The sequence below is a fragment of the Pelodiscus sinensis genome, chromosome 6 (assembly GCF_052426305.1).
Source record: "Pelodiscus sinensis isolate ZL-2025 chromosome 6, ASM5242630v1, whole genome shotgun sequence".
Taxonomy (NCBI): domain Eukaryota; kingdom Metazoa; phylum Chordata; order Testudines; family Trionychidae; genus Pelodiscus; species Pelodiscus sinensis.
The window spans coordinates 75,171,637-75,191,418 of NC_143057.1; the positions used below are offsets into that span (position 1 = coordinate 75,171,637).

General features: G+C 41.1%; 1 protein-coding gene across 1 annotated transcript in view; it reads right to left on the bottom strand.

Moving 5' to 3' along the window:
* The window catches only part of ADGRV1 (adhesion G protein-coupled receptor V1), a 393,877-nt gene that overhangs the window by 50,284 nt on the left and 323,811 nt on the right, over window positions 1-19,782 (bottom strand). Inside the window, exon 87 of the mRNA XM_089779321.1 lies at window positions 17,214-17,371. Within this exon, the coding sequence (XP_089635447.1) occupies window positions 17,214-17,371 (158 nt within the window). The remainder of the gene's footprint in view (window positions 1-17,213; window positions 17,372-19,782) is intronic.

A 19,782-nucleotide genomic window follows, 5' to 3' on the forward strand; every position in this document is an offset into this window, starting at 1 on the left:
CCTGAATATCTTGCCTAAAAAGACTAAAACTAGAATTCATGCTCAACCTGCATTTGTGAGGTTGCCACTCTTTGTCTTGAGGAGAGGGGGAAGTAGGAGTACAGGTATGGATATGTGCTGTCCCTCACCTAAAGCACCACCTACTGGTTGATTTACCAAACAGATGTAAAGCTGTTTGTGAAGATGCACAAGAGGTGGGAGGGGGGGGGGGGGGGTCAGGGGGAGACACGCCAATTAAATAAGATAGATAAGGACTTTTGCTTTCTCAGTGGGAAAGTGTACATGTGGCCTTGATAAATATGTAAACTAAGTGGAGAAGTTCTTGATAAACCCTGGAAGTTTGGAGGAAAAATAAGGAAGATTTACTTCCTAAAATGGGGAAAAAATCCTAAATATAAACACTCAAATCATTTATGACACTGACACCTTGAACTGGGAACATAGCTTTGTCACAGATTTTTTGTTACTTACACTGCAAAATAAGTAAGAGTATGGCCTTGGTAATGTAAAGACTTAATAAGGATGTAATTAACTTTATTTATTTAACTATTTCTGGTATCTTCAAAGACAGCATTTACATATTGATTTTACCCACATGCAAAAGTGTTTGCAGAATCTGGCTTGTAAGCATAAAATACAGACGATATAAAGAGATCTGTTTTCAAAAATTATAAACATATTTCTTGATGGCCTAATATCTATATCCATCCATTCATACATCCAGATAGAATATATTTTAGAAAGTCTGTCTGTCTGTCTGTCTATGAGTCTGTTTGATGAAAAAACTTCCTAACGGAAACAGCTAGGACCACCTAATTTGATATGCAGCTTCTTCTTATCTTAACTTAAAGCAAGGTCAGGATTTGGTTGTGCCAAGAACACAGGAAGTGCCAGGAATAGGACTTTTTCCCATAAGATGGAAAGGGAAGGGCACAGAGAGGAGAGATGTGAAACTGTGAGTAGCCACTGAGGAGCAGGGAGGCAGGAGAGAACTATACAGCAAGGAGGTTAGGTCCATAAAAGGCTATTAGCCAGGGGATAAAATGGTGTCCTTGGCCTCTGTCTGTCAGAGGCTGGAGAGGGATGGCATGAGGCAAATCGCTTGATTGTTGTCTTCGGTCCACCCTCTCTGGGGCACCTGGTGCTGGCCACTGTCGGTAGACAGGCTACTGGGCTAGATGGACCTTTGGTCTGACCCAGTACGGCCGTTCTTATGTTCTTATGTTCTTATTACCTATGCTAATATAGAAGTGTATGAAAATACTAAGATATGCTAGTTAAGACAATTTTCGAAAACTTATGAGACCACTGGGTGAAGGTGTACCATCAACAGGGTGGCTGGCAGAAGTTGGATGCTGCCATTTTGCCTGCCTCCAGATTGAGTAAGTAGTCCCAAATCCTTCACCTTCCCTGCCCTTGGATGCAGTGACGGATCTGGAGGCAGACAGAAGGCCCCTGGCAGCTGAGAGGGATCGAGAGAGAAAGATGGCTCTGGCAGCCAGGAGGGCTGAGGAGAGAGAGAAGGCCCCTGACTGCTGTGGGGGGTGTGATGGGAAGGGGAGAAAAGACCCCGCTGGCTGTGAAAGAGAGACGGCCCTGCCAGATGGGATCCCATAAAGTGAGCTCCTCCTCATCCCATAACCCTCACTCTCGCATCCCCCTATGCCCCTAGCCTCCTGCCCTGGCCCCCCACATCTCCAAGGCCCTGCCCTAACTCCTGGATACACACCTCCACTGCCACTCCCCTGCCCTGAAGGACCTGGACAACGTTGGATAAATCTTCTAGTATCAATGTATTTTATACATGTTTGTTTTCCTAGATACCTTATACCCAGATGCTTTTCATATGTTTTATTGTATTTGTAGTCCACAGAATCTAAGATACGTTGAGGAAATGGTATGGCAATACAGTACAGAGTTCACAAAATGGGAAGCAGAATACAGCATAAATAAATACAATTCTTTTCTTACAGTCTAGTGACACTGGATTGGCTTCTACTGTTGACAGTTCGCATGACAGATTTCAAAGTTCATATTTGCCCAGTTTTGTAAATTTCACATTGCAGAAGTGTTCTGCAAAACATTGCCCCTTCTCCATGTAATTAATGTCATGTCAGCAAATATGACAGACAAAAGAGAAAGACTAAACAAAGGTAAATGGGAATACATAAGAGCATGAACAGCCTTTCTTGCCTGCATTTCCTATTGTGTTGCAAGAGAAAAATCATATGAACATAGTCAGGCAGCCAATATCATGGCTATCTTCTAACAAGTCAGGGAATAATTACTTCCAGATTTTATTATTATTTTGGAAAAATATAAATATTTGGCCGTTCTATTTGCTAATATCTGAGAGTGCACGAACTAATTATTTTGTGAGAATATCAGATTTTTATTTTTAAACATAAAATAAGGAGTTGCGCTATTATCGACTTAACACATTTCTATAAATATGGAAATCCACCAGTTACCAGTACAGCTATTCATTTATTTATCTATGTTCAAATGTTAATGAACACAAATGTCATTTTTTTGGTCTCAATCTTGCAATCATTTACAGTACCTTTCTATTCCTTTAATGAACTTAGCCCACGGTAGTATGCAAAATGGCATTAATCCAATGTACTGAAGACAAAGACCAGTAATACTCTAAGACCCATAGTTATGCCTAACAAGGTAGTAGTCCAAAAATATTCCCAATAGGTTCAAACAACTTATCTTGTATAGTAGCTTTTTATTTTCATTCACATTGTAATTTTACCACTGGAAAACCAAGTTTGATGAAACAAAGTAATTTGCACTGCATGCAAAAAGCAGCATTTCTGTATGTGCAAGTCAGATTTTTGCATGTGCAATACCAGCTTGAAGTAATTTTAATAAGAAAAAAACCCTGACATCTATAATGACAACATATCTTAAGAGTAAAAGATTAAGAAAATGGATAGCTAAACTATTTCAATATAAAATATTTTTGAAGTATAGGGAGATTGGGTCTAATGTCACTTCCCCAGAAACCCATATCAAGAACAACACTAGTTGCAGCAGCGTTAAACCAATGTAAACCAGTTTAAGTAAAATCAGAATCAATTCCGGTAAATCTAACAAGATCCCATAGACACCATCTGAGATGGTGACCTATATAACTCTATAATAAATATAATTACAAGCTCTGAGATCTGTGTGTGTGGATTTAAGATGATACAACAGGTGTCTATTGCTTGCTGTGTACCCAATTTTGTTATAATACAGCCTCAGCTTAATTATTCAGGAGCATTATCAATGAGGAGATGCACATGAGATCATAGCCCATTAATATGATGCTGAAGCTCAACCAGCATTTACAGTTCAATACCTGTTGGAGCTCACCTCACTGACATTTAGTTCTGACAACTAATAAACAATGCTTCAAAAACTAGGACAAATAAACCTGTTAAGCACCTGTAAAATAGCTGGCTTTAAATAGTTTGCAAAAATAGGTATAGGGTAAGAAAAGAGCATCAATACATAGGTCTGAATTCAGTTAAGTCTTGGAGTTGGAGACTCTAAATGTCTGTGGTTTTTTTATGGAAAAACTTGTGCTTTTAGACATATGTTTTCTCTTACAGTGGTTTAAGTCTAAAACCAAACGAGGATCAAATAAAGTGCAACTACCCACCTACATATTCCTGCAATAAACCTCAAGTAATACAGAACAGAAAGCTGTGGTGGAACAGTAAAGTCAGCAGCAGATTAGTGTGGGTGGGACATGCTGCAGCACAGCTTTGATGTGCATTATATACTGTAACTTGAAATTATTTAGTGCCTCTTCTTATTCCGTAAAGTGGGGTACTGTATCTGTGATGCTCTGGCCAACAGAGAGGAGTGTGCCTATTATCAGGGAAGGTGGATTGGAAGAAGGAGGCGGAGTTCCTGCATCTTGCAGATGCCCTTCATGGGGTGTAGTTACTTCCACATGCACAGGCCACACCCACTTTGACAGTGACAGGAACAGGAAGGAGATGTGGGCCCCTACTGCCACCATCACCACTTTCTTCCTGGCAAAGCTAGGAGCTGCTGCCTCTGTACATTCCAAAGCTACTATAAACGAGAGGGCAAAAACAGGGAGAAAGTAAAGATGAAAGCAAATAGGAGGAGGAGAAGACGCGTAAACAACACAAGACAACTGAAGAGAAAACAAAGTGAGCAAACAAGGGATGAGCAAAGTAGAGGGAGTAAACCAGTATTTCCCATTTTGGTTCTTGTCACAAGGCTTGGTGACCTGTCTCATGTGCTGACAAGTCGAAATGAATCTATAATTCCCAAATCACTTTAATATCATGCAATTTTGTCTATATATTTGATCTCTTGTAGCATTGTAGACTTTATATTTACTACAATATGATGTTTGATTGCCAGTCATAATCAACTTTGTAAGGGAGGGTACACTTGTTTGGACAATTTGAATCTGTAACACATAAGATACTGTGTGGAGTAAACATTAACCAGTCCCTTCTTCTAAAATGCTATTTACATCAACATCTCCTCACACTTTATAGTTTTTAAAACTAACAAAAATAAAGGTAAGCGATGAACATTAAGGAAAAGCATGTTCCCAGACTAAGAGTTTAGAGATCCAAGCACTCTTCTCTAACAATGAATTCATAACAGCAATAATTGACATAGCCACGAACTGGGCGTTGGCTATGATCCAAGTTATGGGAACAGAAGATTGAAAAAAACGTGTTAGAGTATCATCTTAAGAAGTAATTTATGTGAGCAGATGGTTAGAAAAACATTCCACTGCTTCACTGAATGCCAACAGAGAAACCTCTGTTTAGGACAGTGTTTCTCAAAGTGGTCCACGAAATCACTTTGAGAAACCTGTTAAACGGCCACACCGATTTGTTTGTTTACCAGTGCCATGGTAACGGAACTTCACAGCTCTTATTGGCTCTATTTCGCTGTTTGTAGTCAAAGGGAGCCACAGGAAGCGGCGTGCACTGGACTGCCACTTCCTGCAGTTCTGCTTGGCTGCAAATGGCAAAATGGAGCCAGTAGTTGCTGCGAGGCCCTGTGGCCTCAGTGCCAATAAACAAACAAATTGGCACAGTCATTTAACAGGTTTTTAAAAGTGGTTTCATGGAGCACTTTGAGAAACACTGCTTTAGGAGTGTTACCAGCCATTTGCGTTATCATGAACAATCAGGCAGCAGTTTTGAATAAGTTCAACTTCAGGGAAAGCAGCAGAGGAGGAAAACCTGTAAAAAGCAAATTACCATAATGTTATGGAAAAGTGGCAAAGGACATAAATGAGAAACAATTGCTTTATTAACCTGGTGAATTTTAAGAGGTTATGCTGTAGAATCATAGAACTGGAAGGGACCTTGAGAAGTCATCAAGTCCAGTCCCCTGCACACAGGGCAGGATCAAGCACCACTTAGACCATCTCTGATGATAACACTTGTTATAGCTTTAGCTGAACTCCTGTTTGCAGACCATCACCAGACTTCTTTACGGGACCCAAGCCTTGGATCCCATGTGCTCTTAAGCATACTGGAAGTGAGCAGCATCCAGACACACTGGCTCTATATCCAGCCTTTCAGGCATATTCCTTGGGTACAGACTCCAATTCTGATACCCCTTCTGGTACTCCTGCTCCTCAGCTGCTCTATGTCCACAAGACAAATATGGACCTCTTCAGTCTCCCCCGTAACTTTTATATGTCCTCTCTATGACTCAATCCTCATGGGTATTCTGGATTAAAGTTTCACCCTTTGTAGACTTTGTGACAGTCAGAGCAAGTAACACAGAATTTTGCAAGGCACTTCTGAATGAATCACAGGTTATTCAAAGACAAGGAATGAGAGATGTACAGATCTTTAGAAAGATAAACACTCATTTTCTCCATCCCTTCTTAGGGCCTGTCTACACTACAGAGAAGACTGAAGTTGTCACAGTGGATCTCCTGTGGTTTGAATGAGCAGTGAAGACATCCTAATTTGAAATGAGAAGGCACTCCCATAGGCGCCGATAGTCCTGCTCCTCTCAAGGAGTAAGGGAAGTCAATGGGAGCATGTGCTCCTGCTGTGTGGATGGTGCCAAAACATGATTTAAGATACTTTGACTCCAGTTATATAATTAACATAGCTGGAATTGTGTATCTTAAATCAACTTTCCCCTTAGCGTAGACCTGGCTTTAGAGACATCCAAGGAGTCCAGATTATTCTGCACACCTTTTTCTGGTTTTGTCTGCCTCCCATGAGAGAGTGTCTCCCTTTTATAAATTTGGTTAGGTAACCTCACTGCTTCAAGTTTATTACCAGATGATTTGTTGCTTTGTTCCACCTGGAGTGTACACTGAGAAAACTGGTTCCCTGGGTTGCAGCAAGCTCACTGTTCTTCCGTGCTTCCATTTGCATGGAAGATCATTCAGGCTGACAGTTCCTGATTGCTCTCCATGATTAGTCTTCTCACATGCAAGGATTTCTCCTGACACTTTCCAGGTATGTCATCTCAAGATGAAGGTTACAGTGGAGGCGAAGGCACTGTACAATTTTACAACATCTACATGTTTTGTTAGTCTTTAAGGTGCGAGTAGACTATTGGTTATTTAAGTTTTTCCTATTCACAAAATAGAAGACTTACATAAACTTACACTAATCTGTCTCAAGATCTATCAAAAGAAAGCCTTTCTGAAAAATTCAGCTCCAATTAAGAAAGGACAATATATAAAATACAATATAAAATTTGGTATACCTTTGATTTTGAAACTGCTGGTTGTGAGAATGTTAATTTCCTTCCTTCCTTCCTTCCTTCCTTCCTTCCTTCCTTCCTTCCTTCCTTCCTATTTAGAAGTTCCTTTTCTGTTTGTACAGAAAAAATAGCCTTTTTCTGATCACTGTTTCCTGAAATTATTATTTAAATCTGCCTCACTGCAAACAATTGCTGAAAGGATCAAGACCCTCTAGGGCACCTACTTCAATACTGAGCCAGAACACTAGGAAAAATGTTAATTAAAATATGAATCAATAAACCAGAAATTTTAATGCAAAATATTCTTTTTTATTTGCTTGTGGAGCATAAGGTATATGCTGTTATGAAAAACAAATAAGAATACAATGAGCACACTCACAAGCACTCCTAAATGTTTGTATTTTTGCTATTACGTTGCCCTATTGTGTGCTTATTATTCCTCTGCCTGCAGTGTTTACTATTTTTGTAAGAACTGAAAAGTCAATAAAAAGAATGATTAAAAAATATTGTTTGTTGTGCTTTCTCTCTTAGATTGTTGAACAGGCAGCAAGACTCTAATTTCTCTTAATTGTTCTTGGCTAGACTTGAAGTCCATGCAGAATCAGTATTAAATTTTCAGATATTCTATTCTTAGATGATCTGAAGGAACAATAGTATTAATATATTGAATTTCACTGGCTAATTGGAGACATAAGTTCAGTAACAAATGCAAAGCCATGGAAAGCTGAATATTAAAAGTGATTATGTAGAGCTGGGTGAATACTGAAAAACAACTTCTGATAACAGAAATTCAAATGAATGAGCTTCAACTGTACTCCTACCACCTTTGTATTTACTTTCTACAAACATTCTTGAAAATAAGTTAGCTGGCATGAACTGTCACAGAAAAACTTGGAAATAAAGGCATTAGGAAATATTTGTGGAAAGAGTTTTACATTTGTAATCATGAATACTCAACTGGAGATGTGATTCTAAGCATTGTGTTTAGACGATTAAAAAGAAAAATAAATCATGAACTATACATCAAGTCAAAACCCCTCAGACTTCAGAGACTAAACCATATTCAGCAAATTATTCATTAATTGCTCACACTGCAGCCCAGGAATTACTTGTAGAAATTTTCATTACAAGTTAATAAATCTGACACTGTTGTCACTTGTATATGCACAATTTATGAACAAACAAGATGCAAACTGTATTAATCATTCTAGGAGGCAACAGTTTGGCTATGCCTAGACTGGCATGATTTTCCGCTAATGCTTTTAACGGAAAAGTTTTTCCGTTAAAAGCATTTGCGGAAAAAAGCATCTAGATTGGCACGGACGCTTTTGCGCAAAAGCACTTTTTGCAGAAAAGTGTCCGTGCCAATCTAGACACGGTTTTGCGCAAGAAAGCCCCGATTGCCATTTTCGCTATCGGGGCTTTTTTGCGCAAAACAGTCCTGAGCTGTCTACACTGGCCCTCTTGCGCAAATATATTTGCGCAAGAGGGCTTTTTCCCCGAATGGGAGCATCATAGTATTTGCGGAAGAACACTGACAATCTTACATCAGATCGTCAGTGTTCTTGCGCAAATTCAAGTGGCCAGTATAGTCAGCTGGCAAGTTTTTCCACAAAAGCGACCGCTTTTGCAGAAAAACTTGCCAGTCTAGACGCAGCCTTGGAGAATAACAGCACTCCTAAATAAGTAGCTTACTAGAATTTCCTAAACTTATTAAGCTTCAGCAAGAATAGTTTGATGACCTCTAATTTTTTCACTGAACTTCCAGTATGTATACAACCAAAAGCTCAAAGGGAAACCTTTAATAAAACTAATATAACCCTAAAAAGGGTAATATTCACAAATGAACCTTGCTGAGTTCTCTCTTATTAAAGTCTGCTGTGTCTTCTCCTCTTGGAGGATAGAAAAAGAGAAACAAAGACTGAGTGTCCTGCTTTCCCACTGATTCTCTGATTCATCCCTGTGATGGACTACTCTTTTTTCCCTGCCTTAAGATTTCAAGAGAGCCGAGAACAAAAAAAAAAAAAAAAAAAAAAAAAAAACACAACAAAAAAACAGTTTCTTGCCATTTCAACCAGAAAGGACATTGTCTCAATGTCTTGATTACCTGCATCCTGCTTCAAAGACCTTTTAAGACTTCACTTCAAAGAGAATCCTCTGAACTGTCACTCATGCTTAAATTCGACACTTTACACTCAAATTTGAATAAAGACACTAATTATCTTACCCAATACAAGGATAGCTTCCCCAATTATCACCTCTAATATCATTAGGTCACAGACATTTACCTCCCCTCTTTCCCGCCTCCATCCCCCTTCTGTTCTGAAATTTGATTTGTCCTTTTCATATGTGTTCATTTTTTAAATTTGTATCCTTTGGTATATACGGTTGTGACAATTTTCTTCTACTATTTAATCTGAGGAAGTGGGTCTGGCCCACGAAAGCTCATCACCTATTCAACCATCTTGTTAGTCTTTAAAGTGCTACACAGTCCTGTTTTTTGTTTCAGCTGCACCAGACTAACACGGCTACATTTCTACCACTATAGAACATATATATCTCCTTCTTCTGCCAAGCTATAGATCCTGGCCTGTATATTTATACCTGCCTCTGGAAATTTCCACTACATGCATCTGACAAAGTGGGTCTTTGCCCACGAAAGCTTATGCTCCAACACTTCGGTTAGTCTATAAGGTGCCACAGGACTCCTCGCCGCATTTGCAGATTCAGACTAACACGGCTACCCCTCTGATAAACTCCAGATACCAAACAGACAGTTAGCCTGTTTTGCTTCTACATACTGAAAGAGGGAAATGGAAAAGGCTTCAACAAGGGGCTGAGAAGTATGCTATACAGCAATTCTTGGAAGAGAATCTTTAGAAGGCCTCAACTGAAGATCCATGAGGAGTGAAGTGGGTGATCCTATGAAAATGCTAGCAACTCCAATTAAAGGAGAAATAACCCTGTTCCTTTTTGGAGGAAAGCTTGTGAGTGTCAGCCCAGTTAAGCCTCACAAGACCGAATGAAAGCAGTGGCAACCCATCTATTTATAGGTCTAGTTGAAACTCAATATTCATCAGAAATTAAGCATCAGCAAACCTTTTAATGAACCTTGAAGAGACATACTTTAATAATGAAACTTGAAAATGCATTTGGGGTTTTGGCTATGAATATTTTGCATAGCTGCAGTCTTAAAGACTACTTACTACAAGGGAGGGGACAATGTATAAAACCTGGAAACAATGTCAGTTTGCAGAGTGATATTAGTAATCCATCCACAAAAACCAAACAAACAATTATGCCATCATTTATATTTATGTGTTATAAAATTATTCAAAAACACCCAAAGAGCTAGTAAGAATACTTCCATTTGCACAAACTAGGTTTACAAAGAGCTGTACAAAATAATTTGCTTCTGCAGCATCACCTGCAGAAAAGGAACTAATCTGGTGTGAACTGAGACAGATGTGAGTCATAGTCAAAACCACCACATCTCTGAACAATGAGAGTGTACGTGATAAATTTATTATATTGTATCTTACTATTACCCACTCAACTCTTATTGGAGTTTGTAACTATAGTCACTTAAATCAAATCTGTAAGATCTGAGGCAAAGGACACATTTTCCTTTGTATTCTGAAAGGAGCCTTTGGACATAGCAAATGAATAACAACAACTTCCAGTACCAGATACTATGATAGATGCTATGTACAAACCTTGGACACAAGTTATCAACCAAAAATCAAACGCCCCACTCTCACCTGCATCCTGACTGAGGCTGGGATATCTATGCAACCTACTGATTCCTGGCTATCATACTGTCTTCTTGGGACTGTTGGCAACTTCCAGAATTTAGAGCAGCTTTCAGGCTGCTCTGCCTTATGCCAAGATACTGGACATAGACATACGCTGCTAGTTCAGAATAAAAGGAGATCACAAAAATTTCTCAATAGTGCAGACAAATATCTAAGTCATAATTTATTAGGATCTATTCTATTGTTTGCTACTGGACAGAAGCGTCTTAATCTTTAGACTAGTTCTGGCATCATTCTCAAAGGTGGAATCTGAGTCGGATAAATACTATTGCATATTTATGCCTAAGGCATCAAAGCTGTGTCATCACATGCTGTTCAATAAACATGGTCCATCCAGGAAAAAAGCTTTTGTTAGAACAAAAAACTGGGCATTTTGGTTTTTTTGGTTGGAAACTGGGCATTAAAACTTATCTAGGGCTCGTTTATACTCAACTATTTTGGTGAATTATTTAAAAATTTAGAAAGATGCACTAACCAAATTGCACACTAAAGCAGATGAATACTGGGCTACTTTCCCCCCCTTTTAAGCTGCCAATTTTTTAGTCACATTGATTTATATGGTTCCTCTGTATTTGTATATAGCAGGTCTTGAAGGCTATGAGCTAGAGGTGTGATTCCTTTGCTAATGGGCACAAACTTGTGCTGGCTCTCAGTGAGCTGCCATGAATATAAACAACAGTGTAGCCTCAATAGCATGAATAGTGGCAGCAGAGGCAAGGCTAAATCATGCCAAATATAAGCCCTCCTGAAACCAGCAGGTAAATGCTCAGCTCAGCTACTCAATGCCTCTGCTGCTGCTACCTGTGCTACTGCAGCTGTGCTGCTATTTAGACTCAAACTAGCTTGATGACAGCTAGCACAAGCTTATATATATGAGCAGGAAATTCACAGCCCTTGCTCGGAGTGCAGACGTAGCCTAAATAATCAACAATTGTGTCCAGTTTCAGTTTCCCATCCTAATGATCATAGAATCATTGGACTGGAAGAGACCTCAGGAGATCATCGAGTCCAGGCCCCTGCCCAAGGCAGGACCAATCCCAACCAAATCAACCCAGCCAGAGCTTTGTCAAGCGGAGACTTAAAAACCTCTAGGGAGGGAGATTCCACCACCTCCCTAGGTAACTCATTCCAATACCTCACAACCCTCCTAGTAAAATAGTTTTTCCTAACATCCAACCTAGACCTCCCCCACTGTGTCTTGAAACCATTGCTCCTTTGTTCTGCTTTCTGTCACTACTGAACAGCCTAGCTCCAGTCTCTTTGGAGCCTCCCTTCAGGAAGCTGATGGCTGCTATCAAAACCCTCCTCACTCTTCTCTTCTGCTGACTAAATAAGCCCAAATCTTTCAGCCTCTCCTCATAGGTCAAGTGCTCCAGCTCCCTAATCATTTTGGTCCCGTCTGCTGGATCCCTCTCCAATGCATCCACATCCTTTCTGTAGAGGAGGGCCTCAGAATTGGACTCAATATTCCAGATGTGGCCTCACCAGTGCCAAATAAAGGGGAATAATCACTTCTTTAGATCTGCTGGCAATACTCCTCCTAATACATCCCAATATTCCATTCACCTTCTTGGCTACAAAGGCACACAGTTGACTCATATTCAGCTTCTCATCCACTGTAATCCCCGGGTCCTTTTCAGCTGAACTGCTACCTAGCCAGTCGGTCCCCAGCTTGTAACAATGCTTGGGATTCTTCCATCCCAAGTGCAGGACTCTGCACTTGTCCTTGTTGAACCTCATCAGAGGTTATTTCTTTTGGCCCAATCCTCTAATCTGTTTGGGTCTCTCTAGACCCTATCCTTGCCCTCCAACATATCTACTTCTTCCCCTAGATTAGTGTCATCCACAAACTTGCTGAGGGTGAGATCCATCCCCTCACCCAGGTCATTAATGAAGATGTTGAATAAAACCAGCCCTAGAACAGATCCTTGGGACACTCCGTTTGATACTGACCATCAAACAGCCATCAAGCCATTGATTCCTATCCATTGGGCCCAACAATCTAGCCAGCTTTCTATCCATCTTACAGTCCATTTATCCAATCCATATTCCCTTAACTTGCTGGTAAGAATATTGTGGGAGGCCATATCAAAAGCTTTACTAAAGTCAAGGTATATCCACTGACTTCCCCATGTCCACAGGGCCAGTAACCTCATCATAGAAGCTTATCAGATTGGCCAGGCATGTTGACTATTCCTGATCACATTCCCCTCTTCCAAGTGCTTCAGAATGGATTCCTTAAGGATCCCCTCCATGATTTTTCTGGGGACTGAGGTAAGGCTGACTGGTTTGTAGTTCCCTGGATTATCCTTTTATCCTTTTTAAAAGATGGGCACTGCATTTGCGTTTTTTTCAGTCATCCGGGATCTCTCCTGATTTCCACGAGTTTTCAAAGATAATGGCCAAAGGCTCTGCAATGACATTTCCCAACTCCCTCAGTACCCTCGGATGCATTAAATCCAGACCCATGGATTTGTGTATGTCTAGCTTTTCTAAATAGTTCTTAACCTGTTCTTTCTCCACCAAGGGCTGTCCACCTACTTCTCATACTGTGTTGCTTAGTGCAGTAGTCTGGGAGCTGACCTTGTCTGTGAAGACAGAAGCAAAAAAAGTATTGAGTAGTTCAGCATTTCTCACATCATCTGTCTCTAGGTTACCTCCCTCATCCACTAAGGGTCCCACACCCTTTCCTATCACTCTCTTATTGCTAACGTGCCTGTAGAAACCTTTCTTGTTACCTTCACTTCCCTTGCCAGCTTCAACTCCAATTGTGCCTTCGCCTTCCTGATTACTCCCCTACATTCTTATGTCCAGGGTGTGTATTTTGCTGCTCTCCTTTCTTCCTTTGGTCAAGATCCTGAAATCAACCATCTCATGATCACTGCTTCCTAGGTTGTCACCCACATCGACTTTCCCCTACTAGTTCCTACCTGTTTGTGAGCAGCAGGTCAAGCTACGTACAGCCCCTGGTTGGTTCCTTCAGCACGTGTACCAGGAAGTTATTCGCAACATTCTCCAAAACCAACATTCTCCTGGATTGTCTGTGTGCTGCTGTATTGGTCTCCCAATAGATGACAGGGTGATTAAATTCCCCATGAGAACCAGGGCCTGTGATCTGGAAGCTTCTCTTAGTTGTCTGAAGAAAGCCTCATCCACTAGCAGACACCAACCACAGCATCACACCTGTTGCTCCCGCCTCTAAACTTAATCCACAGACTCTCAACAGGCTTTTCTCCCTTCAATCTCCCTAAGCAATCACACTGCTCTCTTACATACAATGCAACTCCTCCCATCTGTTCTTCCTGAACAGTTTATACCCTTCCATGACAATGCTCTAGTCATGTGAGTCATCCTACCAAGTCTCTGTTATTCCAATCAAATCATAGTTCTTTGACTGAGCCTGGGCTTCCTAATTCTTCCTCTTTGTTTCCCAGACTTCTTGCTTTCTTGTACAAACACCTTAGATAACTAGTTGATTGCCCTTCCTTCTCCATTTGAATCAGGAATCCTCCCTTGTAGCTCCTTCTTCCTTGTGTTTCTTCCCGGTATCTCACTTCCCCACTTACCTCAAAGCTTAGGTCACCATCCCCCAATGAACCTAGTTTAAAGCCTCCCTCACTAGGTTTGCAAGGCTGCCCGCAAAGATGCTCTTTCCTCTCTTTGTTAGGTGGATCCCATCTCTTCCTAGCAATCCTTGTGCCCGAAACAGGGTCAGATGGTTGAGGAAACCAAAGCCCTCTCCCCGACACCACCTGTGCAACCACGCATTTACTTCCACGATTCGATGAACCCTACCTGGACCTTTTCCTTAAACAGGGAAGATGGACGAGAACATCACTTGCGCTTCAAATTCCTTGATCCTTCTTTCCAGCACTACATAATTATGGACCCAGTCCTTTTCCTTGACTTCAGTGTCAGCAGGATCATACTATACTTCAACATTCCTGAGAGGTGCTTAGCAGTGTACAATTTCCATTTGGTTTCTTTTGGAGCTGATTACTGAGGAACTTATTTGCAGTAGGGCTTAGCAAAATGGTTTCAAAATAATCAGAATCAGTCCAAACTTTAATTCTCCTTTCTAGGAAAACCAAATTTCTATCTACAAAAAGATCAGAGTTGCTTACATAATAAATAAATCATCTTAAACTAGCTTTTCCCTTCATAACATTGTTCTTTTTGTGACTAGCGCAAACAGTCCTTTCCAAAAATTATAAAAATTTCACATGCCCGTGTCTCTTTCTCCCTGACTGCTACAATCAATTCCTGTCCTCCACTGCCCTCTAGAAAGATGGGAAGAGAGCAATGATCTCTTAATGTTGCTTTGTGCCTTTGAAAAAGCAATGCCTCTAAAATTGGTGAAATAAGAGTGTGAAACCTTGTCCTGCCTTGTTCTGGGGACCTCTGATACTAGCAGAAGGGTACAGGGGAACTCAAATTTGTCCAAAGACTATTGTCTACAGTAAAAATAGACATAAGAAAAACAAATGGAAACATAAAAACTTGTATGTCTATATTGGAAAACAACCTGTTTATTCCCTATCATAGCCTAAAGATCTATTCCTATTTCTAACTGCCTAAGGAATTCATTCATGTGAAAACATGTAATTATAAAGCTGGCTTAGGGAGAAATATTCTTCAGAGATCCATGAGATAATATGTAATCTTATTACATATTCTGTCCTCACTGCCCAGAACTTGTGGGAGCCCTTTTTGGCATTGATAATATACCTCTTGGGAGAAGAGACCAGTACAATACTGCCTTGCACATCCCAAGGGAGAATTTTGCCCTTTCACGGAGAAACAAAAACCACTGCCTTTTCTATCTTCAGAGAAACAAAGTACAAACAAGCCATGTAATGCTAAGTATATATAGGTATGTCTACACTACAGCGCTAATTCAAACTAACTTAGTTCAAATTAGTTTAATCGAACTAAGCTAATTCGAATTAGCACAGCTAGACTTAAAAACTAGTTCGAATTAGCGTTTTGTTAATTCGAACTAGCATGTTCACACAGAGTGGACCCTGAACAGAGGTTAAGGATGGCCGGAAGCAGTGCCGGCAGGGCATCAGATGAGGACTTAGAGCGTGGAGCTGCTGTCTCAGGCTAGCCGAGGGCTGTGTTTAAAGGGACCCGACCCCCACCCCAGACAGACAGTTCTCAGGATTCCCCGTTTGCAAAGCAGTCCTGGCTTGGAGTGCCCTGAGTGCCCACACGCGGAATATCACAGCACTGGGTGGCCAGGTTGGCAGCTCTCCTGCCCTAGACGGCCACTTTCCTGTGCCTAGTGTGGAGTTCGTGGACGAGGTCCACGATGTCTGCACTAGACCAGGCGGGTGCCCGCCTCTTGCGGTCCTGGCCAGGCTCCCGAGAGCCACCAGCCTGGTCCTGGGAAGAGGCAGAGGGCTGGGGGGCATCGGGTGGCTGGCTCATGGCGTGCCAGGTGCAGGGTCTGTTGGCTGGGTGCTGGCAGGCTTGCACCTGGCACGGGCACCGTAGCCAGCCCGTGCCCCTTTAAGGGCTACGGGGCCGGGAGGGGGGCATACCAGTTTCCCTGGTGGTGCCCAGAGTGGCCACCAGGGAAAGCTGGGGAGGGCTAGCCTCCCACTAGTTCGAATTAAGGGGCTACACAGCCCTTAATTCGAACTAGTAAGTTCAAACTAGGCTTAGTCCTCGTAAAATGAGGTTTACCTAGGTCAAACTAAGTGCTCCGCTAGTTCTAATTAAGTTCGAACTAACGGAGCACTAGTATAGTGCCTATCACGTCTGTTAGTTCGAATTAACTTTGTAGTGTAGACATACCCTATGAAACATGTTATGGTTTGTCATTTGGATCATATACAAATATATTTTTCTGTTAGCTAAGCTGGTATTTTACCAGCGATAGACAAATCCAACTTTGTTCTGCTTCATTTTTTTTTTGCACTACAAAAGTTATGTTTCTAAAACTAGATGACATATGTTCATATGATATATATACTGTAATACATACAATAATTGCCTGTTTAATAAACAGTTGTTTAGTTAGCTAAGATTGTATAACTATATCACAGTAGCTTTTAGTACTGGAATGTAACAAAGGCACTTTGTATATATTTGTACAGTGTCATATCCTGGACTTTTGAAATTAATTTGGAAATGACTCACTTCCTCTCTTTTTTCAACTTATTCAGAAGGTAAATGAAAATCTCTTTACTTATAAAACTTGATTCAAGAACCATTTGAGAGTTTATAAAACCTAATAGCCAAATTCAGGCGTGGTCTATGGAATTGTACCTCTTTAAACTATAGCTAGATTTCATCCAAAGACGCTATAAAAAGAAAACAGTTCCACACAATACCCTGTTATTAAAATGGTGGCCTAAATTGCTGAAGAGGACATTAGAATTTCCTTTAGTGAACACCATTGTAATAACAATAATTTTAATAGAAAAGTCCAATCAATATGCAATATGCAATGCAAAGTACTGTCTCCAATTCAGCAACGTGCATAACTTCAAACATGGACGTATAAGGACTATTATATCCTAAATGTACACATGCTCACAAGGATTTAACTGAATCAGGGTTTTTGTGCAGATATTCTGCACTGGATTGAATTCCACTTTAAATCAGAATTGTCTTCAGTGTTTCTGTTTGCGTTCACATCCTTCCCATGTTTCCTACCTGCAGCATTGGTTCTTCCTCTGAAAATGTCATCATATGCTTTCCACTGGGGAGTCACCTGGTAGGCATGGATGAATACCACAAATACCACCACTAGGCACATTAACGGAATGAGAGCAGCAGTGAAGAGGGCAGCATAGACATTTGGAATAAAGCACCTAGGGGGGAAAAAAAAGCATCCACCATTTATAAACATTACAAACAACCTGGACAATTACATACATGAACTTTCCAATACAAATATAGTAGAACCTCAGAATTATGAACACTTTGGGGACTGAGCTCTAAAACATTTATAACATTGAACAAAACACGATGGTTTTTCTTTCAAACGTTTACAACTGAACCTTAACTTACTATATAAACTCCGGATAGGCCATAGGGCTAGATTGTGCTCAAGCTCTATTGATGGTCACTGGAGATGCTACATTATCCCCTGGAGAACTCTTGGAGTGTCTGTGCTTTCAGAGTAAGTGTGGAATTGCTGCACCCTTTCACTTCTACCCTGCTGCTTGTCAAGTCAACTCTGCTAAACAAGGGCTTGTCTAGATGAACAATTAATGCAAAGGATAGGTCAACGTGCACCATGGAACTTTTAGTTCATGTGGGCGTTGATGCCCTGGTGATTTACATCCCATTATCCAGGGCTACTCAACTTGCGGCCCGTAGACTGTTTATTTGTGGCTTGTGGTGCAGTTTAGGTTTGCGTGGGGCTCAACATGCTGCCTGTGGGTAGGAGCCAAAACAAACAAGTAGTCAATATAATGATCTTCTGTTAATATGCGTTTTAGTAGTTATATTCCTGGACCGTTATTGCTCAATAAAAGTGCTGTCATATTGGTGGAAATTGGGTGAATACTACTTTTTATTAATATCAGCAGAACTGACTTAAATGGGGCCTATGTGTTGGGTAATCTTGCCTTAATTTTTGTATTTATGCTGTCACTGTGTAAGAAGCTATTTGCATATATATTCGCAAATATATGCAAGCATACTTAAGCTGCAGCCCTCGGCATGTGCTCTGAGTATCATTGTGGCCCCCAGGTCCTCCAAAGTTGAATAGCCCTGCATTATGCCATGCACTAACAATTCATCCAGACGAGGCCTAAAGGGAGTCTCAGGGGAGTCAACAGCCACACTGGGTTCCTTGGAAAGATGGGGGAGGGCAGTTTGCACTCCTGGAAGGGATAGTTCTCATGCAGGAGCTGGGCTGGAGGCAAGGTGCAGGGTGCCCCTCCTACCGTGGTCCCCAGTGCTGCCTGAAGTGCACCGTGCTCCAGCGGTGATTTAAAGGTGTAAGGGCTCTGACCACTGTCCCTGCTGCAGTAGCAACTGGGAGTCTTGTGCTTGGGTCGCAAGGCAATTGCCCCCTTTGCCTTCCCCTGTTAGCAGGCACAAGGAGTCTGCACTCATGTAAAGGGGCTGGAAGAATGTGTAATTTTCACCCATCCACATGCTCTGTAAATTTAGCCCAACAAATCATGCAGGGCACTCTGTATACTCTGGGGCGCCATGCTGGTTCAATACTCACTCAGGGCTGAATGATCCTCACTACTTTCTACAGCAACAAAAGAACTAAATTGCTGTCAGCCCAAATACTCGCTCAGCTACACTATACCTCATTGTTTATAGCAGCTGTTTATAGGATCATTGAACAAAATAGTCTGGCAGCACATCATTGTTATCTTTATATTGAACCTGAAATTTATTTTATAGACATATAACACTGATCTGCTAAATCCTTCTAATTTGATATAATATCTTGGACCTCTAACCTTCAAATTTGTTACTTATGAGTCCCTGTGTTTATCCCCTTCCTTCTTGGACCACGGGGAGAACAGAATAAAGGACATTGCCTTCAACATGCTCGTAACACTTGCCGTTCTTCATTAAAATAATGACTATAATCTAACTGCCTGCTTCAGGCCTTCAGATGATTGCCTAGAAGGATGAGGAAGGGTGTCCCCCCCCCCACCCCATGCACAATTGGCCAGATGTATTCTGGGCTGCTGGGTTTTTGTTTGTTTTCCACATTCCTCTGAAGAATCAGAGTGGCCACATCAGATGGGAAGACTAGTGTTCTGCAGTGAAACAGAGACTCTTTCTATATGGCTGGCTGATGTGTCTTGCTCATGTGCTCAGGTCAGGAAGGAATCTGTGGGCTTTATCATCTCCCTCTGAAGCACAGGCTACCATTCACTAGTGGAACATATCTCACTTAATCAATTCCCTGCCATTGCATGGGCATCAGGCTCTGGTGACAGCTTGGTCTCCCACCCCTTCTCTGCCTGTGGCACATAGTTTGATCTCCTGAATATTGATATGAGATCTAACTAAAGGCTTTGGGCTTTATATAGGAAGATCTGGGTAAAGTTTAATGGCTTGTGATACACAAGAGGTCACATAGATGATCTAATAGCCCTTTCCAGCCTTAAACTCTGTGCAACTATGTTAAATTCTATGATTTTTCTTCTGTATCAAATTAATTCGCCCTCTCAAAATGTTTTCCTGTTTAATTCAACCCCACATTTAAAATACAAGGCAGACTGCTATTAAATATCTTGGTTTT